The sequence below is a fragment of the Nicotiana tabacum genome, chromosome 3 (assembly GCF_000715075.1).
Source record: "Nicotiana tabacum cultivar K326 chromosome 3, ASM71507v2, whole genome shotgun sequence".
Classification (NCBI taxonomy): Eukaryota; Viridiplantae; Streptophyta; class Magnoliopsida; order Solanales; family Solanaceae; genus Nicotiana; species Nicotiana tabacum.
The window spans coordinates 147,029,699-147,048,405 of record NC_134082.1 but is presented as its reverse complement, the minus strand read 5'-3'; the positions used below and the strand labels follow the sequence as shown (position 1 = coordinate 147,048,405).

The window sequence follows — 18,707 nt, the reverse complement described above, 5'->3', positions numbered from 1 at the left end:
TTACATCGCTAGACTTATTTACGACAAAATTAAAAATCTTTGACATTTTTTTTATTTGTTTTTGGTTTTTTAGCAAAAAGGTGGGGTTGGACCCGATGAGGGTTGCCTACGTATCTCACACCCGGTGAGAATCAAACCCGCGTAGTTCGGGTAATCAAGAATAAGTAGATGAACTAACTTTTTTTTCTGAATTTGTGAAAGAACTACTTTAAAAGAAGAAAGGAAGTATATTTTTGATTTTTGATTGATTTTCTTTTTAAAAGAAACACTTCTAAGATATATTTTTTGAATTTTCATTTGCATTATTTTTTATTCTAAAGAAAAGAAGAATATATTTTTTTTGGAATTTTCCCTTTAATAAAAGAAATGCTTCTAAAATGTTTTTTTTTTAATTTTGCATTTTCTTTTCAATTTTGAAAGAAGAATCAAAATATTTTCGGATTTTTCTTCTTATTATACATTTTTTTTAAAAAAAATAATAATTAAAAGACTTTCTAAAGAAGTTAATAATGGAAAATATTTTTGGATCTTTTTTTTGTTTTTGAAAATTGGGAGTCTAAAAACTTTTCTAAATTTTTTGGCAAGACAAATATTTTTGCAACAAATAAAGACATATATATATTTTTTTGGAAATAAAAAAACTTTTGGATATATATATATATATATACATGTATATATTTGTGACAAATAATGAAAGACTCTTTTTTATTATTATATTTTTTGAATTTTCATAAAAAAAAAACTTTTAAAATAAGACCTTTTTTTTTAGAATTTTTTTTTATTTATTTTTATAACAAGACAAACTATATATTGCTATATTTTCTGAAAAACAAAACAGAACAACGATTTTTTCTATTTTTCCTTTGCTTTTAATAAAACAAACTAATAAGACGTTTTTTTTTTCATTTTCTCAAAATTTCGGCAGAGTTTTGACAGTATTTGGGTATTGGTTTTTTTTTCAAAAATAAACAATCAATTCCTTAACCGTTATTTCTCTTTTTTTTTTCAATTTCACAAAATTCATAATATTCAAACACCGGTCAGCATGCGGGTACGAGACAAATAAATGCACGGAAAACAAATAGGATGCATCAGGATGGCCTTTTCATATCAGGTCGCTAGTCCTAGACGGACCCAACCCCTGTGTTGAGTCCCCTGAGTCAAATGCAACGTGATGCAAATAAGCGTTCCTACTAGGGATCCGGCATGAAGTCACGTTATTCTATGTTCAAAAACCTGGGTCGGTGTTCTAGACAGTGTACCCGAGCGGACAACTCGAGCTGAGGAAGGAGCTCCTTTCCGGGAACCAAAAGGCCAGCCAGCTTAGAAACTTTCCGAGCCTCTTTTATTCAGGGTATGACACTAACAGAATAGGGAGTCTCAACCAGTAAGCACATCCCCGGAGGTAAGAAGAGAAAGGTTTCGGCACAATTTATATACAGTTCAAATAATATCAAAGCGGTAAAAGCAACATTTAGCACATTAGGCTCAAACATGTAAAAATCAGATAATAAATAAAGCCAAATAATAACAATTATTCTAAGCTCGAATTCTTAACCCTGAACCAGTGGTTCTGAGTGTTAGATCCCCAGCAGAGTCGCCAGAGCTGTCACACCTCCTTTTTCCGCACCCGCTAGGGCACAGGGGAGTTTTTCCAATTAAAGGACAATCGAAAGGGGATTTATTTATTTATTTCAGAGTCGCCACTTGGGAGATTTAGGGTGTCCCAAGTCACCAATTTTAATCCCGAATCGAGAAAAAGAATGACTCCATATTACAGTCTGCGTACCAGAAATCTAGATAAGGAATTCTGTTAACTCGGGAGAAGGTGTTAGGCATTCCCGAGTTCTGTGGTTCTAGCACGGTCGCTCAACTGTTATATTCGGCTTGATTATCTGATTTTATACAAATGTGAACTTATGTGCCAATTTTATCTTTTAACCGCTTTTATCATTCAATGTTATTTTTATAGGACTTGCAACGTCGTGAAAATATATCTCGAACCACGTTACATCAATGCACCCGTGGTTATTGACATATTTCGACTCAGTTGAGATTTGGATTTGGGCCACATAAATGTGCACCCGAATTTAGGGAGATATCATTATTAAAGTCGCGCCTAAAGCAACTAGCGCATTATTATTTTGGGGTAGGGCCGTGAAATTTGCTAAACGGCCCGTCCCGGAATCTAAGTATTTAATACATATATTTTGTGAGGGCCCCGCAATTTGTCCCTTTTATTTGGCGAGGCTCGCCTCATTTTATTATTATATTTTTAAAAAAAAGAATTTACAACGTTATGGAAATGCGTCTCAGACCACGTCACAATCAATGTACCCGTGATTAGAAACACATTTCGACTCCGTTGAGACTTGGATTTGGGTCACATAAATGTGCACCCGAGTTAAGAAGGTAACATTATTAAATACGCGCTTAAAGCAACTAGCGTATTGTTATTTTGGGAAAGGCCGTGAAATTCGCTAACCGGCCTGTCCCGAATTCTAAGAATTTTAATAGGGTTCCTATTATTCCTAACTTTGCTAACGTATTGTTATTGTTATTAAACCCAACTTCCATTACTAACAAATGAGAAATAAGGTTTAAACGCTAGTAGTCATGATTTTTTTCATTCAGACGTTCACATACCCATTACAACGAGAATACATAATATATGCGAGCACATATGTTCGCAACAAATCACCGGATGTCAAATTGTTCCCTTAATAAACACAAATATATGCATAGAAGTAGACATTCTCGTACAAAAAAACTTAAGTTCACAATATGTTCTCACATTTACTTTAAGCATATGCAGTAACTAATCATAAGATGAACATTTTTAACAAAAAACGACGAAAATTGCATTGTTGACATTCATCTTAAACCATAATATGCGAATCGAACGAAATGAAACAAAGGACGAAGAACACTAACCTTCGAACCTCGACAAACCTAGAACGACAAATAGTGCCCCCGACGGAACTCAAACCGGATCTCACTGAACAACGACGGAACCTCGGACAAACACCTCGATGTACCGGACCTCGACGAACCAAAGCCGACCTTGATGGAAATAGAAAGCTCGGACCCACGAGTGCTAACAACCTGCCATGTTCGCTGCTACTGACCTTTCTCGACCCAGCTGCTCGGTGCGAAAAGATGAAGCAGAAGGGGTCGAGGGACAGTGACGGAGTAGAAGAACGCAGCAACAGCTGCCTACGTTCCGACGAGGGGGGGTGACGACGAGGGTTGCTGGATTTTTGGCTCGGCAGGTGGTTTTGGGGTAGGGTTTGGTTAGGTTCAGGCGTTGGGGGGGGAGCTGGTTGCGACGTGAGGGAGTGGAGGTTATGGCGTTGTGGGTGGTGGTTTTGGAGTACACTAACAACGGGGGTTGTCGTGGGTAGTGGTCGACGATGGCTGTTGGGTTTTGCTCGCTCAGCAGGTGGTTTCAGGCGTTTGGTGAAGGTGACGGAGGGAAATGGTTTCCACTGGTTTTGGGGCTAGTTTGAAGGTTGGTGGTTATGGATGGTGTTTGGGGCAGTAACGACGGAGATGAGCTGGTGGGTTTTTGCGTGGTTTGTTGACGATGGCGGAGGAGGCTGAAGCTGCGATGGTGGTGTTTGGACGTTGGCGGAGGGTCAGTGACGACGAACAGCAGTGTCGTCGGGGCAGTGGTCGAGGACGGAGCTAGTAACGACAACAATGGCAGATTCAAGGAGGATGAAAGCGATAGTCGTCACTGTCGCGACTGGTTTTAGTTATGACGGGGTGAGGGCTGCTGACGGGTTGACGACGATGGTTATGGAGGAGGAAGAAGGGGTGGTTGTTTGGGTGGTTTGACGGAGGTGGAAGCAGGTGGTTAAGGTTGTTTGTTGCTAGGTTTTCTTTGCTTTTCGTTTTCTTCTTCCTTCTGAAGAAGAGAGTTGAACAGTGCAGGCCTTTTTTAAAAAAAAAAATCCAAAGTCCTCCCCTTCTTTCAAAGTTTGTCCGTGTATTTGTATTGTCTTTGCCCAGAAAAATGAGCCCCACGCATGGTGGGGTTCGAGGCTTGTGTTCCCCACGCGTGGTGGGGTTCCCCATGTGTCATGGACTCGGTTTATTATGGCCTAGGTCCGAAATTAGGCCTAAAACCGGGTAGTTTGAACCTGAATATTATTCTTTCGCCCGGACCCGAGAAATGGGAACACGTTGCTTAACTAGTCCTATGTAAGCAAAATAACTACCAAAAATAAGACTAGTATTTAAACAAAACTATATCTTTTTAAAATATTTTTCAAGATTTAAAATAGCTACAAAATATTAATAAAACTATTTTTTGTAATCTTCGTTTTTTTTAAATATTAAGATAAAATATGAAGTAATATTTTTTGTATTTTTCAAAGTTAAAATGACTATAAAATATTAATAAGACTATTTTTTGTAATTTTCGTTTTTTAATAAAGACAAAATATAAAGTAATATTTTTTTGTATTTTTCCAAAATTAAAACGACTACAAAACATTAATAGAATTATATATTTTTTGTAATTTTCGAATTTATATAAAGTACCAAAATAAAGTACAATTTTTTTTTGTATTTTTCAAGTTTATGAGAAATACATAAACTAAAATTTATATATATATTTTTGTGATTTTTCTTTTTTGCAACGAAATAAAGTAAAATAGTTAAAATGACTATATTAGACCCAATTACATATTTATGCTAAAAAATGTGAAAATCCTCGGGGAGGGTCAAAAATCACGTGCTTACACTACACATGCCAAAGCCTAAATATGCTACTATCAAACAAGTCAAGGGCGCCTAGGAATCTCATCTTTCTTCCTCCATTTATTTCCTAATTCTAATCTACTCTAAAAATAAATAAAAAAGTACAAAAAATATAAAAGGAAAAACCACTACCCGATTCAAACAAAACTCTTGAAAAAGAACCACGGCACAAAGAAAAAACCAAGGGGAATTACTACACTACCTAACAAGAAAATTTTTTTTTTATTTAGACTTAAATCCCTCAAGAAAATTGTCTAATAGATCCATCATCGGGCAAAGTCCAATTATTATTTTTTTAAAAACATTATTCAATTAAACTAACACAGCTAAAGTAGCATAGAAAGTCACCCAGAAAATCTCCTAACCCCACACTTAAAATAGTGCATTGTCCCCAATGCACACCATACTAATAAGAGGATAAAATAAACTACCTGATAGGCCAAAGGCCTAAGCACTAGCAGCTACTCAGACTTCTCCCAGGCTTGGTCCTTCGTACGGGTACCTCACACTTAGTTCCAACCATCTGGTTTGTTGTTGCATCCTTCCAATAGCTTTGCTTTCTATGCTCCTAGAAAATCAAAAATTGACATACAAAAATAATACAATTGAAAAAAATAAAAAAATAAAAAAGTAGTAAAGCTGGGTTGCCTCCGAACAAGCGCTTGATTTAATATCGCGGCATGACATGAAACACTTTTTGCCTCCACTTTGAACTTATGAATTGGACCCCAAGTTTTTATTCTGCTCTATGATCATGCTCATGGAGTGATGGAACGAATATGACTAGCCCAATAAAACAATATAGTATTCTGCACTTCTTGGCCTTTAGATGAGATGTTTATTCCCGACTTTCTGGCAAGAAGAATTCTAGAATGTAGGCATCTTTTTCCTCATTCCTTGACTCCTCAAGTGGCTCGGATGACTCTATTTCTATATCATCATCTAAACACAATGTGGAAAAATATTTGGAGTATGGACCAATGTGCTCAACTACATAAACATTAGGATTATCTACATCCTCAACACTAATAACATTAGAGTCAACTAAATATGTATCATCAATGTCCTTGGTTGACTCTAGTATTTCTTCTACAACATCAGCATGCATCCTCAAATTCTAGTTGATTGGTTTGGTCATATGCTACTCTCAACTCCTCTATTATAAAAGTAATTTCTGCAGTCAATTCATGCTCTTCTTAGATACTATCCACAATTTGAGCCTCCAAGTAATGAATAGTTGCCTCTTGCATTTGTATCTGCAGTGGTTTCGTATCATATAGTTCCATGAAATACTTTAACATATTGTTGATCTCCTTTAGGTCAGCTTCTCATGGTTCTTTGTTCCTATTAACTTCACAAGAAAAAGAAGAACCATTAAAGTAAGTGGTTGGGGAAAGATAAGAATTATAAGCACAACCATGAAAGTAACCATCTTGACCACCACACATATCACACACATTCCACACAAAAGATTGAGTTGGTGCACATAACTCGCTCTCGGGAATATTTTGATAATTTTTCCATGGGTGGTTTTCTTCACAATACGCATAAGGAGGGTTAAAAGTAGAATTACCAACATCAAAACTCTCATAATTCCAAGATGCTATGTTCTCAAATCAAAAAAAATATTTTTTAAAAAAAAAATCAAATACAAGAAAACAAAAATAAAAGTTCAAACTTGCAACCTAGAAATATGTACACCTACAGTTATACCATTAATTCCCCGGCAACGTCACCAAAATTTGTTCACGCCCAACTATGCCTTATAAAAAGGATTAACGGTCGTTGCAAATATAATCTGATTTACAAGTCCGGAGTCAAATCCCACAGAGAACTAAGGCTTAGCTACAGTTGTTCAATATCGCTAAGAAATACAAATCCAAACAATTTTTTAATTATAAAGATTATAATATTTATTTTTATCTAATAAACTAACAAATACTAGAAAGCAGTAAAACTATCAATTAACAAGGATAAGGATTGGAGACAAGATTAAAGAGGTCTAGAGTTATGATTTTCCCTATTATCGGAAACCTTTCTGCTACGTTTTTTTCTATAAATTTGCCTAAGTCTTCTCTACCAATCATGAGCACTCTGACTGTCGTAACTCTCTCCCGAGTAATTACCACAATTTACTAGACATATTCTCCCGAATTACGCTAGCTGGCATTAAGTACGGCTCACTCGGATCGCACCATGATTTTGTTATCCCTAATCTCACTTTTAAACCCTCCGTATTGATCCCTCATATATGTTAGGAATGATGTTGTTGAACAATTACCTAGATATGCATTCTCTCCAGAGTAATACACACTAAATAGGCACAGTCGATTGAGAGATCTTCAAGCAACCACAATAATAACGTAGTTTAACAAATAGAGAAAATAATACATCAAATCTTTATTAACATAACAGGAAAATCATCCTCCAATAGGTTCCATCAAAACCCTAGATAACAAATTAGCTATTCATAATAGTATGCATAACTACAATACTAGAATTCATAACCAATAATGGAAATAGGAAGAAGGAAGTGAAAAACTCGTAGAAGAATTCTCCGCCTTGCTCCTAGTGTGTTCTTGCCTCCTTAGGTCGTATCCCCAATCTAATGTTGGTCTCCCTGTCCAATCTCTCTCGTATCTCCCCTAAAAGTGACGTTTTTAGGTCTATTTATATGTGTAGGAAAAGACCTAAACGTGTAGGTCAAGTCCTAGTCAAACCAGGAGGCGAAATAAATCTTCAAAACTCGGACTGGATCTCGCCCCAAGCCTGGCGTCGCCAGCTTAACGCCTGGTGGACCTGTCCTTCCTAGCCTAACGCTAGCTTCAAGCTTGGCCTTTGCATGGACTCTCCAGCCTAACGCCAACTTCAAGCCTGGTGTCGCTAGGGTCTCTCGTTCACTATTCTTGAGCACGCTTTCAATGTTTAAGTATTCCTTTTGCTCTACTTTCATCTTCAATTCATCTACATATAAAATAGACTCCATTACGTGCAAATAAAGTGTATTTTATCATTAAAACATATAAATTCAAGGAAAATAATGTATGAAACTATGTTATTATAGCCACACATCAATGGTTCCTATATACAAGAACTATCGGGCTATCAAGCAGCTTAGTCATACTATGAAAGTGTGGGAGAGAGTGGTAAAGCTAAGGGTGATGAGGAGTATGTCTATTTTTAAGAGGTAGTTTGGGTTTATGCCGGGGCGTTCAACTACAGAAGCCATCCAACTTGTTAGGAGATTGATGGAGAAGTATAGGGAGAGAAAGAAGGATTTGCATATGGTGTTCATCGACTTAGAAAGGCGCACGATAAAGTTTCGAGGGAGGTTTTGTGGAGATATTTGGAGGCTAGAGGTGTACATGTTGCATACATTAGGTTGATTAAGGACATGTATGATGGAGTAAAGACCCGAGTGAGGACAGTGGGTTGGGACTCAAGCCATTTTCTAGTTAGATAGGGTTGCATCAAGGGTCGGTACACAGCCCTTTTTTGTTTGCTCTGGTGATGGACGTACTGATGCGTCACATCTAAGGGAAGGTACCGTGGTGCTTGCTATTTGCAGATGATATTATATTGATTGACGATACGCGAGATAGTGTGAACGCGCATTAGAGGTATGGAGGCAAACTCTGAAATCTAAAGGTTTCAAGTTGAGCAAGACCAAGATAGAATACTTGGAGTGTTAGTTCAGTGGCAAGACTCAAGGAGAGGAAGTGGAGGTGAGGCTGGACTCGCAAGTCACCCCTAGAAGAAGGAGTTTTAAGTACCTTGGGCCTATTATTCAGGGGGATGGGGAGATTGATGAAGATGTCACACATTGTATTGGGACGGGATGGATGAAATGGAAACTTGCTTTCGGTGTTTTGTGTGACTAGAAGGTTCCACCAAAACTTAAGGGTAAGTTCTACAGAGTGGTGGTCAGATCAACAATGTTGTGTGGGGCGGAGCATTGGCCAGTCAAGTGTTATATCCCGCACTTCGTACGTAAAAGTTTCGTAGTAAGGTAATTGATGTAGACTCGGGGATGAGATTATCTTGAGGTTATAAGCATTTATGTTATTTATAACAAGCGATAAGTAAAGTTCCTTAAAGGTTAAAGGGTAAACGAATCAAAGAAAACGAGTTTCATGGAAGATTGTCGATTTGGGATAAAATACGGTCCGAGCTATAATATCAGTATTTATGGACTAGTGCCATACAAGGTACTATATGATCATAATAGTAAGGTGTATAAGGTATATTAAAAGTGAGTAGTATTTTAAGTAAGTTGAGATAATTCTTAATTATGTAGGTAATTGGTTGATTGTTGGGTAATGAGAGATTACCTAGTTAATTAAGAAATTGTTGGGTGATTAATTAAAGAATTTGGATAAGATGAAAACCTCCCCGACATGGCAACACCCCCTTCCCATCTAGTGACTCTTAATAAAGATTGAAAGGTGGCATATTTTAAGAAAGAATGTGACACCAAGTTTTGAAAGGTGGGCCCCACACCACCAAGAATAAGAATCCTTCTCTAATTCAAAATAAAGGGTATTACATCCAAGAAAGGCTTCAGCAAGATAAACTTCATAAGCAACGTGAGATTTCATAGGTTCTTCAACAATTCAAAATGCGAGAGTTCATAGCATCTTAAGCAACGTGAGATTTTGCAATTATAAGGGAGTACGGTGCAATCTTTCTCAAGAATATCATATGGATTTTTTCCTACTCTGATTTTGTTGTCACGTGTTTTCCCGCAATTAATATGTGTTAGAGGGATTGTCAAGAGAATCGACTCAGGTATGTTAAGGCTATCCCTTCTTTCCTTTTGGCATGATCTATACGACACGAACGAAACGAGCAAATGCACAATTTTCATAAATGACTCTATTCATAGAAGTATTAGAGGTGTCTATGTTCTTGGATTCCCATGTGTCTTACTATTACATCTTCTGTTCATGGGTCTCAAAAAAAATGCGTAAGTTGAAAAAAGTTTACTTCATCATATTACTACAAGGCATAATGGTCTTATGACATTCTGAGATATTTTTTTGACATAATTCTCATGTATTGCATTCATTTATACATGTACATTGACCCATAACCAGATGTCGTTATTACATGTATATTGACCCATGACCAGATGGTGTTATATATGCGTATATTATATGTATATGGGATATGGGAAAAGGTTACGGCGTTATATACGTACCGCCACCTGATCAGCTGGTATATGTTGATGATTTTTCCCATAGTGGCCGAGATGATATGATGGAATGCCCTCAGAGGCTTGATGATGTTATGAACACATGTACCTATGCACGACATGACATTCATATGCATATGCATGACACTATAAGTATCTCATGATTTGTAGAGTTATCCAGACTTACATGTCGAGTCTTTTACTCCATGTTTCTCTCATGTCTATTATTTATTGATTTTCATTCTTACATATTCGGTATACTATTTTTATTGACGTCTCTTTTGCCTAGGGACGCTGCATTTCATGCCCGCAGGTCCCGATAGACATGTCGAGATTCCTCCAAGTAGGCTATCAGCTCAGCGGAAGATGTTGGTGCGCTCCAATTCCTCTGGAGTTGCTTATTTGGTCAGTATGATTATGATATGTATTGATTGGTATGGCGGGGCCCTATCCCAACCTTTATGATGTTTATGTACTCTTAGAGGCTTGTAGACATATGTTATGTACGTAAAAGATTGTATGGCCTTGTCGGCCTATGTTCAGTGTACGAGTGGTCATTTTGGTCTTATAGGCTTGTATGTCTTATGTATAAGTTGGTATTACATGTTTTATTCTAGTTATCCTATGGCAGCTTTTTCGTCTCATTTACCTATGATAGTATGATACAAAAAGATACGTTATGTTGGTACTCGATTGAGAAAGGTACCGGGTGCCCATCGCGGCCCATTGATTTGGGTCGTGACATCAAGATTGCTCATGCCTAGAAGATGAAGGTAGCAGAGATAAGGATGTTGCGATGGATGTGTGGGACACCAAGTTAGATAAGATCAGAAATGAGGTTATTCGCGACAAGGTAGGTATGGCCCCTATTGAGGATAAGATGCGAGAAGCGCGCCTTAAGAAGTTTGGGCATGTGAGGAGGAGGAGTACAGACGCCCCAGTGAGGAGGTGTGATATGTTGACATTGGATGGACTACAAAGAGGTAGAGGTAGGCCAAAGAAGAGAAGGGGATAGGTGATTAGGCAAGACATGGTGCAACTTCAGCTGACCGAGGAGATGACCCTTGATAGGAAGGTATGAAGGTAGAGGATTAAGGTAGTAGAGTAAGTAGTCTAAAGTGTTCATCTCATTTTCTGTTGGTAGTAGATTTTTATGACTAACCATTGTTTTCTTTCATTGTTGATCACCTTACTATCTTGTTGGTTTTATTCTGCTTTTATATGGCTTTGTGGTACTGTCCCTTCTTGTCTATATTTTTATTAATGTGGTGCTTATGCTTTCCAGCTGAGGGTCTATTGGAAGCAACCTCTCTATCCTTACAAGGTAGGGGTAAGGTCTGTATACACACTACCCTTCCCAGACCCTACGGCGTGGGATAATACTGAGTATGTTGTTGTTGTTCTCCACTTCCGATTGGTCTACCAAAAAATTTCAAATCCCCAAGAATTTTGCTGAATCGATAGAACATTTCTTCAATTGATTCTCCGTCTTTCATTTGAAATAATTTATAGTCATGCACCAGGTGATTTATTCTTGTTTCCTTCACTTTGTTGGTTCCTTCATATGTGACTTCTAACTTGTCCCACATTTCTTTAGCAGTTTCACAGCTTGACATCTTCTCATACTCTTCACCATTTATGGTATTGTATAAGAGATTTTTAGCCTTAGTATTCACTTGAATAACGTCTGCTTGTTCTTCAGTGTAATCATTTAAGTCAAGAGGATCATATGATACTATGATCTCACCATCTTTATCCTTTTTTGGAGGAATTTGAAGATTTCCCTTTTTTATCACACGCCATACTTTAATGTCGTATGAGATTGTATAGGTTTCCATACGCACTTTCCAATGTGAAAAGTGTTGGCCATTAAAGTATGGTGGTCTTATCTGAGAAGTCCCTTCTTGAAATAGTGCTCCAACAATTGTGTTTGATGTCATGATCTTTTCCTCAGTTGCTGTTAGACAATATTGTGAGTCCTTGCTCTGATACCAACTGAAGTACACGGGGGAGGGGGGAGGGGTAAATTGTAACCAAATTAAAAATTTAGTTGACTTTAAAGGGAACCAGTCGACTCAACTGTTTCAGCAGGTTTAATTTGCAGCAGAAATAAATTGTGCAGAATTTAAAGGCTGAGAACATATGAGTTTTATATTGGTCCAGTAATAGTGTGGTACCTACATCCAGTTTCATTGGGTCACAAGGGTTCTCTTAGATCTTCAATAATTCGTTACAACAGTAGTGGTTTTTGGATCGTTCACCACCAACGATTTTCAGCAACAATGTTTCTCTTAATTTGACACGACTCTTGTTTTGTTTTCTAACACTTTCTATTTTAAGACACTTGTAAACTCAAGAATACAATGTTTGTGCTAAGAACTAGAAAGGTATAGAAGCAGTGATAAGTTGCGTAGTCTTTTTCTTGAGTCTGTCAGTCTTCTTATACGAGAGTCTTGAGATCATGTGAACTTATTTTTGAGCTAGCCATTGCAGATTGGCCATTGATTGAGGCACAAAATATTCTAAGAGTTTTGACCCAAGGATTGCCTCAGAATCCTGCTCAAAAGATGGGCTAGATTCAATGATTTCCTTCCTTTCCGCATTCATAATCAAGGGAATGATTTGCAACTTGACTTGATTGGTCAATCTTCAAATTTCTTTTATCAAATATATCCTTGAAGTAAGGACTGCCTTCCTATAACGGCCGCACTTGATCTTGTTTCCTTTTTGATGGCCTTGACATCTTGATTTCCTTTGGCTCTCTTTGATTTAGTATTGTCATCCTAATTTCCTACGATCAAGTAGATTAGATTAGATTTGCACTATTGTCATTATTGAAACTTAGGTGTAACAACGACATCCTAGAGTTTAAACCTCAAAGTTCAAATTTCAGTACATCGTGTCCTTTCGAAAGTTATGTCGAGAAGTTCGAATCTTATGTCCTGAATTTTAAATTAGCAGTTCAGAAATTCAGGACACTTAGTCCTGAATTTCAAATTAGCATCTAAATAATTCAGGACACTAAGTCCTGAATTTCCAAATTCAAGATACTTAGCCCTGAAATTTGGGTGAATTGGCTAATATTTAAATATATTATAAACTGTTAATATATTTTAAATAACGGGCTTAAATGTGGATATTGCTGGACTTCGCCCCCATACAGTTAGGAATTGAATACCATTTGTATCAAATTTGAAACCACGCTTAAAATAAGATATACTGTCGCCTATAATACATGGTAACTGACTGATAATATATACAATTGAAAAAACTTTATTCGAGAATAAGTTGAATTTATGATTGGCAAAGTAATAGTTATGCTGTTAATCTTTAGATGTCTGACCAATATTAAGACACAAATATAATAGAATTGAGAACATATAAAGGTATAAGCACAATGAAGCCCTTACTATAATCACAAATCAATGCATGTTCTTCAACCGTATATAATAATTATAAGACACATTAAACTAGTTCGTCCATAAAAAAGAAAATAATTACCTAGTATTAAGATGAGCAAATTTCAACAGCATTTTGCATGTTTCAACAGCAAAATGTAAAATCATGGCGTTCTTGATTAACCCATATGACAAAATATACAAAGGATGTGTGGTCAACTAAAATACCTGCCATCCAAATAACTGTCCCACGTGTCACAAACCCAATCTCCCAATCCCCACAAACCTACAATGCCGGCCATGAAAAAGCTCAAAGCTGGGATCGCCACTCCCCCTCTCTATACATTCTTCTATGTTAAGTCCATTCCTTTTTCTTACTACACATTTTACAATGCTTTGATTTTTTCACTTAGTTTTTTTTTTGTTGGTTTAATCACTCTTAATCTTCTTTGTTAAATTCTTATCTTATCCTTAATCTAGATCTTATATCATAATCTTTTTCAGTTCTTATTTCCAAGGGCAATCTGAATTTTGATAAAGTTTGAATCTTGGCATGTGGGTGACTTTGCTTGTTTCTGAAATTAGAAGAAGGGTCTGTCATACTCAATTTCTGCCTTAAAATGTGGGTTAATGTGGTGTTTCTGAGCTGTGATCAAGGAACAGTTACACAGCTGTCCATGTGAAGCCTCAAAACCAAGAAGATATAATACAAAAAGAAATCATGAAAGTAAGGAAAGTGAATGTACATTTTTGAGCTTGCTATTTCTGGTTTAAAGGTTACAAAAAAAGGGATCTGTTGTATGTTTGATGGAGTGAATGGAAGAAATGATGGCACCAGGCACCAGTATGTTACCCTGTAATGGGGAAATAGAGAATGGTTTCTGTAAGGGAAATATGTCAGCAATTGAAGAAAATAAAGAAATATCTGATGATTTGAATCAGCCAAATGCAGGGAAGCCACCAAGAAACAATCCAGGGATGAGGCATTGTATTAGCCAAGCTAGCTTGGCAGCTACTTCTGCATTGGTAAGTGGATCCAATTTTTGCAAAACATGATAGTTTGATCTTTCCTTGGTTTATTTAAAACTGAGATTCTTATGTTGTAGGTTTTCAAGTAATTCAGTTATGTATAAGTGACCAAGTCCCTTGTTTTCCATAGTCTCTGTGATGTATGTTATGTACTAAAGTTATATCCTTTAGCAGGATTTTGTATCAATTGCTTGAGGTGATCTGTGAAAGCTTGTATGGTACTCCTGTCGTGGAAATGAACTATTTCAAAAACAAAAAAGGAAAATTGGATCGGATAATTACTTGTTAAAATTGTGTCAATTGCGCGGTGGTTCCTGGTCATTGTTCACTAGTGGCAATCCTAATTACTTCCTAACAACAATCAGCAATGTCTGGTTTTAAATCTTTCTCCCAAGGAGAAGTATCTTGGTGCTGATAGTAGTGAAAAGGAGATCCCAGTACAGACATTGTTCTTCATTTCAAGATTGAGTAGCTTGATTTGCTCTAAGTGAACTGTTAAAAGATTTTCTAACTTCTGGCAACCGTTTTCAACTTTTAGGATTTTAATACCATGATTATGCCAACAATGACTTTGTAGGTCGCATCATGAATTATAAGCTGTTGGTGAACTGTCATTTATTTGCATTACAACAGTTAGCCTTGCCTATATGAATTTGTGCACGATGACTGTTTTGAAAGCGTATCACCTTGTAGGTTGTTTAGTTAGAGAGGCTTTTCATCTGTCAGTGTGTGTTTATGCTGCTTGCTGATTGAAAGCTGTCTTTGTGTTATCAAATCTCTAGGAACCAAAAACAGTAATGATCGGTCTGAGATCACCATCAAGTGACAATTGTGCTTATGTCCCCATCTTTCGCTCAGGAAGCTGTTCTGACATGGGACCCAAAACGTACATGGAAGATGAACATATCCGTGTTGATAATCTTCGGGAATATGTTGATGACTCCAAAGGTCTTCTTTCACAAGGAGCATTTTATGGTGTATGTTGTTTCTTATTTGATCCAAATTGTCAGTTTTTGAGAAAGAGCTGAAAGGCCACATAATTTGTTGAAAGTTACATTCTGTATGTAATGTCAAAACATGATTCTTGACTGATACAGCCTGATGTCACCAGGTTCTTTGACTGTCTTGTATTGAATTCTAGTACTAGTCACAACAATAACAACCCAGTATAATCCCACTAGTGGGGTCTGGGGAGGGTAGTGTGTACGCAGACCTTACCCCTACCCTAGGGTATAGAGGCTGTTTCCAAATAGACCCTCGACATCCTTCCCTCCAAGAACTCCCCACCTTGCTCTTGGGGTGACTCGAACTCACAACCTCTTGGTTGGAAGTGGAGATTGCTTACCATCAGAGCAACCCCTCTTGTCATAAATCTAAAATTCAGGATTAAAATTAGAAAGTTGAATATAATGAGCACTGGTGTTTTTAATAAAAACATATATTATTGAGTTCAAAGATTTCTATCTAGTTTTTGGTAGTTGTATGATATCAACAAAAAATGCGCTAACTTGAAAAGTCAACTCCTTGGATATTACTTGTCTGATTGTTGTTTTTTGTACTTTCAGGTGTTTGATGGCCATGGTGGCGTTGATGCTGCATCATTCACTCAGAAGAATCTCCTTAAATTTATTGTAAATGATTCCCATTTTCCATCGATGGTAAAAAAAGCTGTCAGGAATGCTTTTGCAAAAGCTGATAATGCGCTAGCTGATACGAAGTCTCTTGATAGTACCTCTGGAACAACTGCTCTGGTCGCACTTATTTTAGGAAGGTAAGACATTGATCTGCTTCTGTGTAGTTCAGTCCTATGTTCTAATTCTTCATGTCAGAAGGGAGCAACAAATAGTGAATCCATCATTGTCCCTAAACATTGTTTAAGCAAAATTATGAATATTTTGGACTATTGTCTGTGTTCTGATCAAATGGTAGAATACCTTTCTACTGAAAGGAAAGGCATCACCGAAACCTAAACACAAAGTTTATCAGGTTGGGGAATGTCGATAATGAAATAGAGGCAAGTCGAAAAATCGGAAGATAAAATGATGATAAAATCATCGTAGCTGAAAATCATATCGCAATACTTGTTTTTCCTCAGCTTCGTAAGGAATGGCCACATATTAGTCCACTTTTCTTTTGGCATATCAGCTTTGCAACTTTTTCTAGGGATTCTCCAAATTTCTTTTTAGTTTACAGCTGACAAGGCTTTTATTTGATTTGAGATGAGAGTAGTTTGAACACGTGCAATAGGCCCTTATATATTTGAAGTTCATGGCCGAGTAAATGGCATTACTGCTTTGAAATGTGTAAGTCCATCGTGCAAAGGTGATCTTCCTATTGATTTCGGCCCTCAAATTACATACCATGTAGGGGCAAACCTTTCACGTTTTAATTATGATTTTCATTTACAAGGACACATTTGGACATACATCTATGTATTTATTACATTTATCTTTCCTGCGTATCGCACTTAGTTGTCTCAAATTGTAACTTGTACTCATTTATTTGTATTTTCTTTTGTAATACACAGGACCATGCTAATAGCTAATGCTGGGGACTCTCGAGCTGTACTAGGGAAGCGCGGAAGAGCAATTGAATTGTCAAAAGACCACAAGCCAAATGCTACTTCCGAGAAATTGAGAATTGAAAAACTAGGGGGAACAATTTTTGATGGCTACCTCAATGGTCAGCTGTCCGTTGCACGAGCACTGGGCGACTGGCATATAAAGGGCGCCAAAGGTTCAAAGGGACCCTTAAGCTCAGAGCCGGAGTTCGAAGAGGTGGTCCTGTCAGAAGAGGATGAGTTCTTAATAATTGGTTGCGATGGCTTATGGGATGTCATGAGTAGCCAATACGCAGTAACAATCGTAAGAAAGGAACTCATGCTGCATAATGATCCCGAGAAATGCTCAAAATTTCTTGTCAAGGAGGCACTAAAGCGTAACAGTTGTGATAATCTAACCGCTCTTGTAATCTGCTTCTCTCATGATCCGCCACCTCGAATTGAAATACCAAGAACTACAAGGAGGAGAAGTATATCAGCTGAAGGACTGGATCTTTTAAAGGGGGTGTTAAGTGACATATAAAAAAGAGAGTTTGGCAACTGTTTATAGAGATAACTTAGCATAGACCATAGGTCAGCAATTTTTCTGAGTTTCTGCTGTCCATGGTTCATATTGATCTGTTGCTGAGAAACACGGAGCTCCTGTAATCTTGGAACTCGATGTTTGTCCTTTTTCTGTTACTATTCTTTGCTGGTTACCATTATAAGATGCAAGATTCATTCATAGCCACAGTTTGGTCTTGTGAAGGGACTGACCATAATCTATGAAAATGACTGGATTGTGCTTTCCTTCCTTCCTTCCAGAACCCAAAATAAGAAAAAAGTTAAAAGTTTCGTTTCTCTACAAAATGATTGTAACGCTGAGCATTACTCGTGCAAACAAGATGGATGTTCTTGATATGTCACTTTTGTTACATAGCTTCTGTGTTTTGGATAACTTGCCAAAAAGGGAACAGACCCATTGCTTTTCAAGAATTTATGTACTTTTCATCCTCCCACAAAACCTCAATAGCACGCACCATGCATAACGAATCTACTCACTTGTACAAGTGAAATGCACACACTTAAGTAGTGAAGCTTCAAATAGCCACTAGTTTTAAAAATGAACAGTTTCTGTATAAAGCAGCATTCATAAATCATTTCTATGTTGGACAATTCTCAGATTATGTTGAATTTTCGCAATTTCATTTTCAATCTTAAAATGAACAGTTTCTTTAGAATGCACCACTCTTATTAAGATAAAACAAGCTTTCACAACTTTTTAACCTGAATTAAGATATAACAGTACTCAATATTACAGAATAAATCAACTGGTTAAAATCTCTAACATGAAACTTAATCATCTTTTATAAGAGACTAAATTCCAGCTGGCTAATAGCCTGTTTGGCCAAGCTTCTCCAAATTCAAAAGGGAAAAATGTGTTTTTTTTTTTTTAAAGTTGAAGTGTTTGGCCAAATTTTTAGAAGAAAAAATGTGCTTTTGAGTAGAAGCAGAAGCAATTTTGGAGAAGCATAAAAAATAGCTTCTCCCTAAAAGCACTTTTTAAAAAAAGGTTTTTACATTGTCAGTTACTTATTAAATAATATTTAAATAAAGATCATTATTTTTGTTTTATTCCAAAAAGAGCACATTCATTTACAATTGCAGTATTTTTTCAAAATCATGTACATTTAGTACTCTCCAAATTTTTAAACATAGTCCACAATTTAAGAATTTGATTTTGAACCATATTAATTTGTCCCTATTTTTCTCCCATCAT

The 18,707-nt window shown here is 36.8% G+C and overlaps 2 protein-coding genes across 3 annotated transcripts; one reads left to right on the top strand and one right to left on the bottom strand.

Moving 5' to 3' along the window:
- Positions 1-11,325: 11,325 nt before the first annotated feature.
- LOC142177524 (uncharacterized) lies at positions 11,326-11,901 on the bottom strand. Its single transcript, XM_075246521.1, has one exon. The coding sequence runs from the start codon at positions 11,899-11,901 to the stop codon at positions 11,326-11,328; it is 576 nt and encodes a 191-aa protein (XP_075102622.1).
- Positions 11,902-13,609: 1,708 nt separating this feature from the next.
- On the top strand, positions 13,610-17,864 carry LOC107828243 (putative protein phosphatase 2C 47). 2 transcript variants are annotated; one of them, XM_016655527.2, is made up of 4 exons: positions 13,611-14,385; positions 15,171-15,365; positions 15,954-16,159; positions 16,916-17,864. In XM_016655527.2, exons 1-4 carry the CDS (start codon positions 14,176-14,178, stop codon positions 17,469-17,471), a joined length of 1,167 nt encoding a protein of 388 aa, XP_016511013.2. In that variant the 5' UTR covers positions 13,611-14,175; the 3' UTR covers positions 17,472-17,864. The 2 variants fall into 2 exon arrangements, with proteins under 2 accessions (XP_075106124.1, XP_016511013.2); XM_075250023.1 differs by lacking the exon at positions 15,171-15,365 and having other exon boundaries at positions 13,610-14,385.
- The last annotated feature ends 843 nt before the right edge of the window (positions 17,865-18,707 follow it).

What these genes read in the sequence shown, in the direction of transcription:
- LOC142177524 (XM_075246521.1), bottom strand. Translation starts at nt 11,901, where the DNA reads ATGACATCAAACACAATTGTTGGAGCACTATTTCAAGAAGGGACTTCT.
- LOC107828243 (XM_016655527.2), top strand. Translation starts at nt 14,176, where the DNA reads ATGGAAGAAATGATGGCACCAGGCACCAGTATGTTACCCTGTAATGGG. An exon ending in CACAAGGAGCATTTTATGGT is followed by an intron (nt 15,366 to 15,953) that starts GTATGTTGTTTC and finishes TTGTACTTTCAG; the next exon opens with GTGTTTGATGGCCATGGTGG. An exon ending in GTCGCACTTATTTTAGGAAG is followed by an intron (nt 16,160 to 16,915) that starts GTAAGACATTGA and finishes TGTAATACACAG; the next exon opens with GACCATGCTAATAGCTAATG.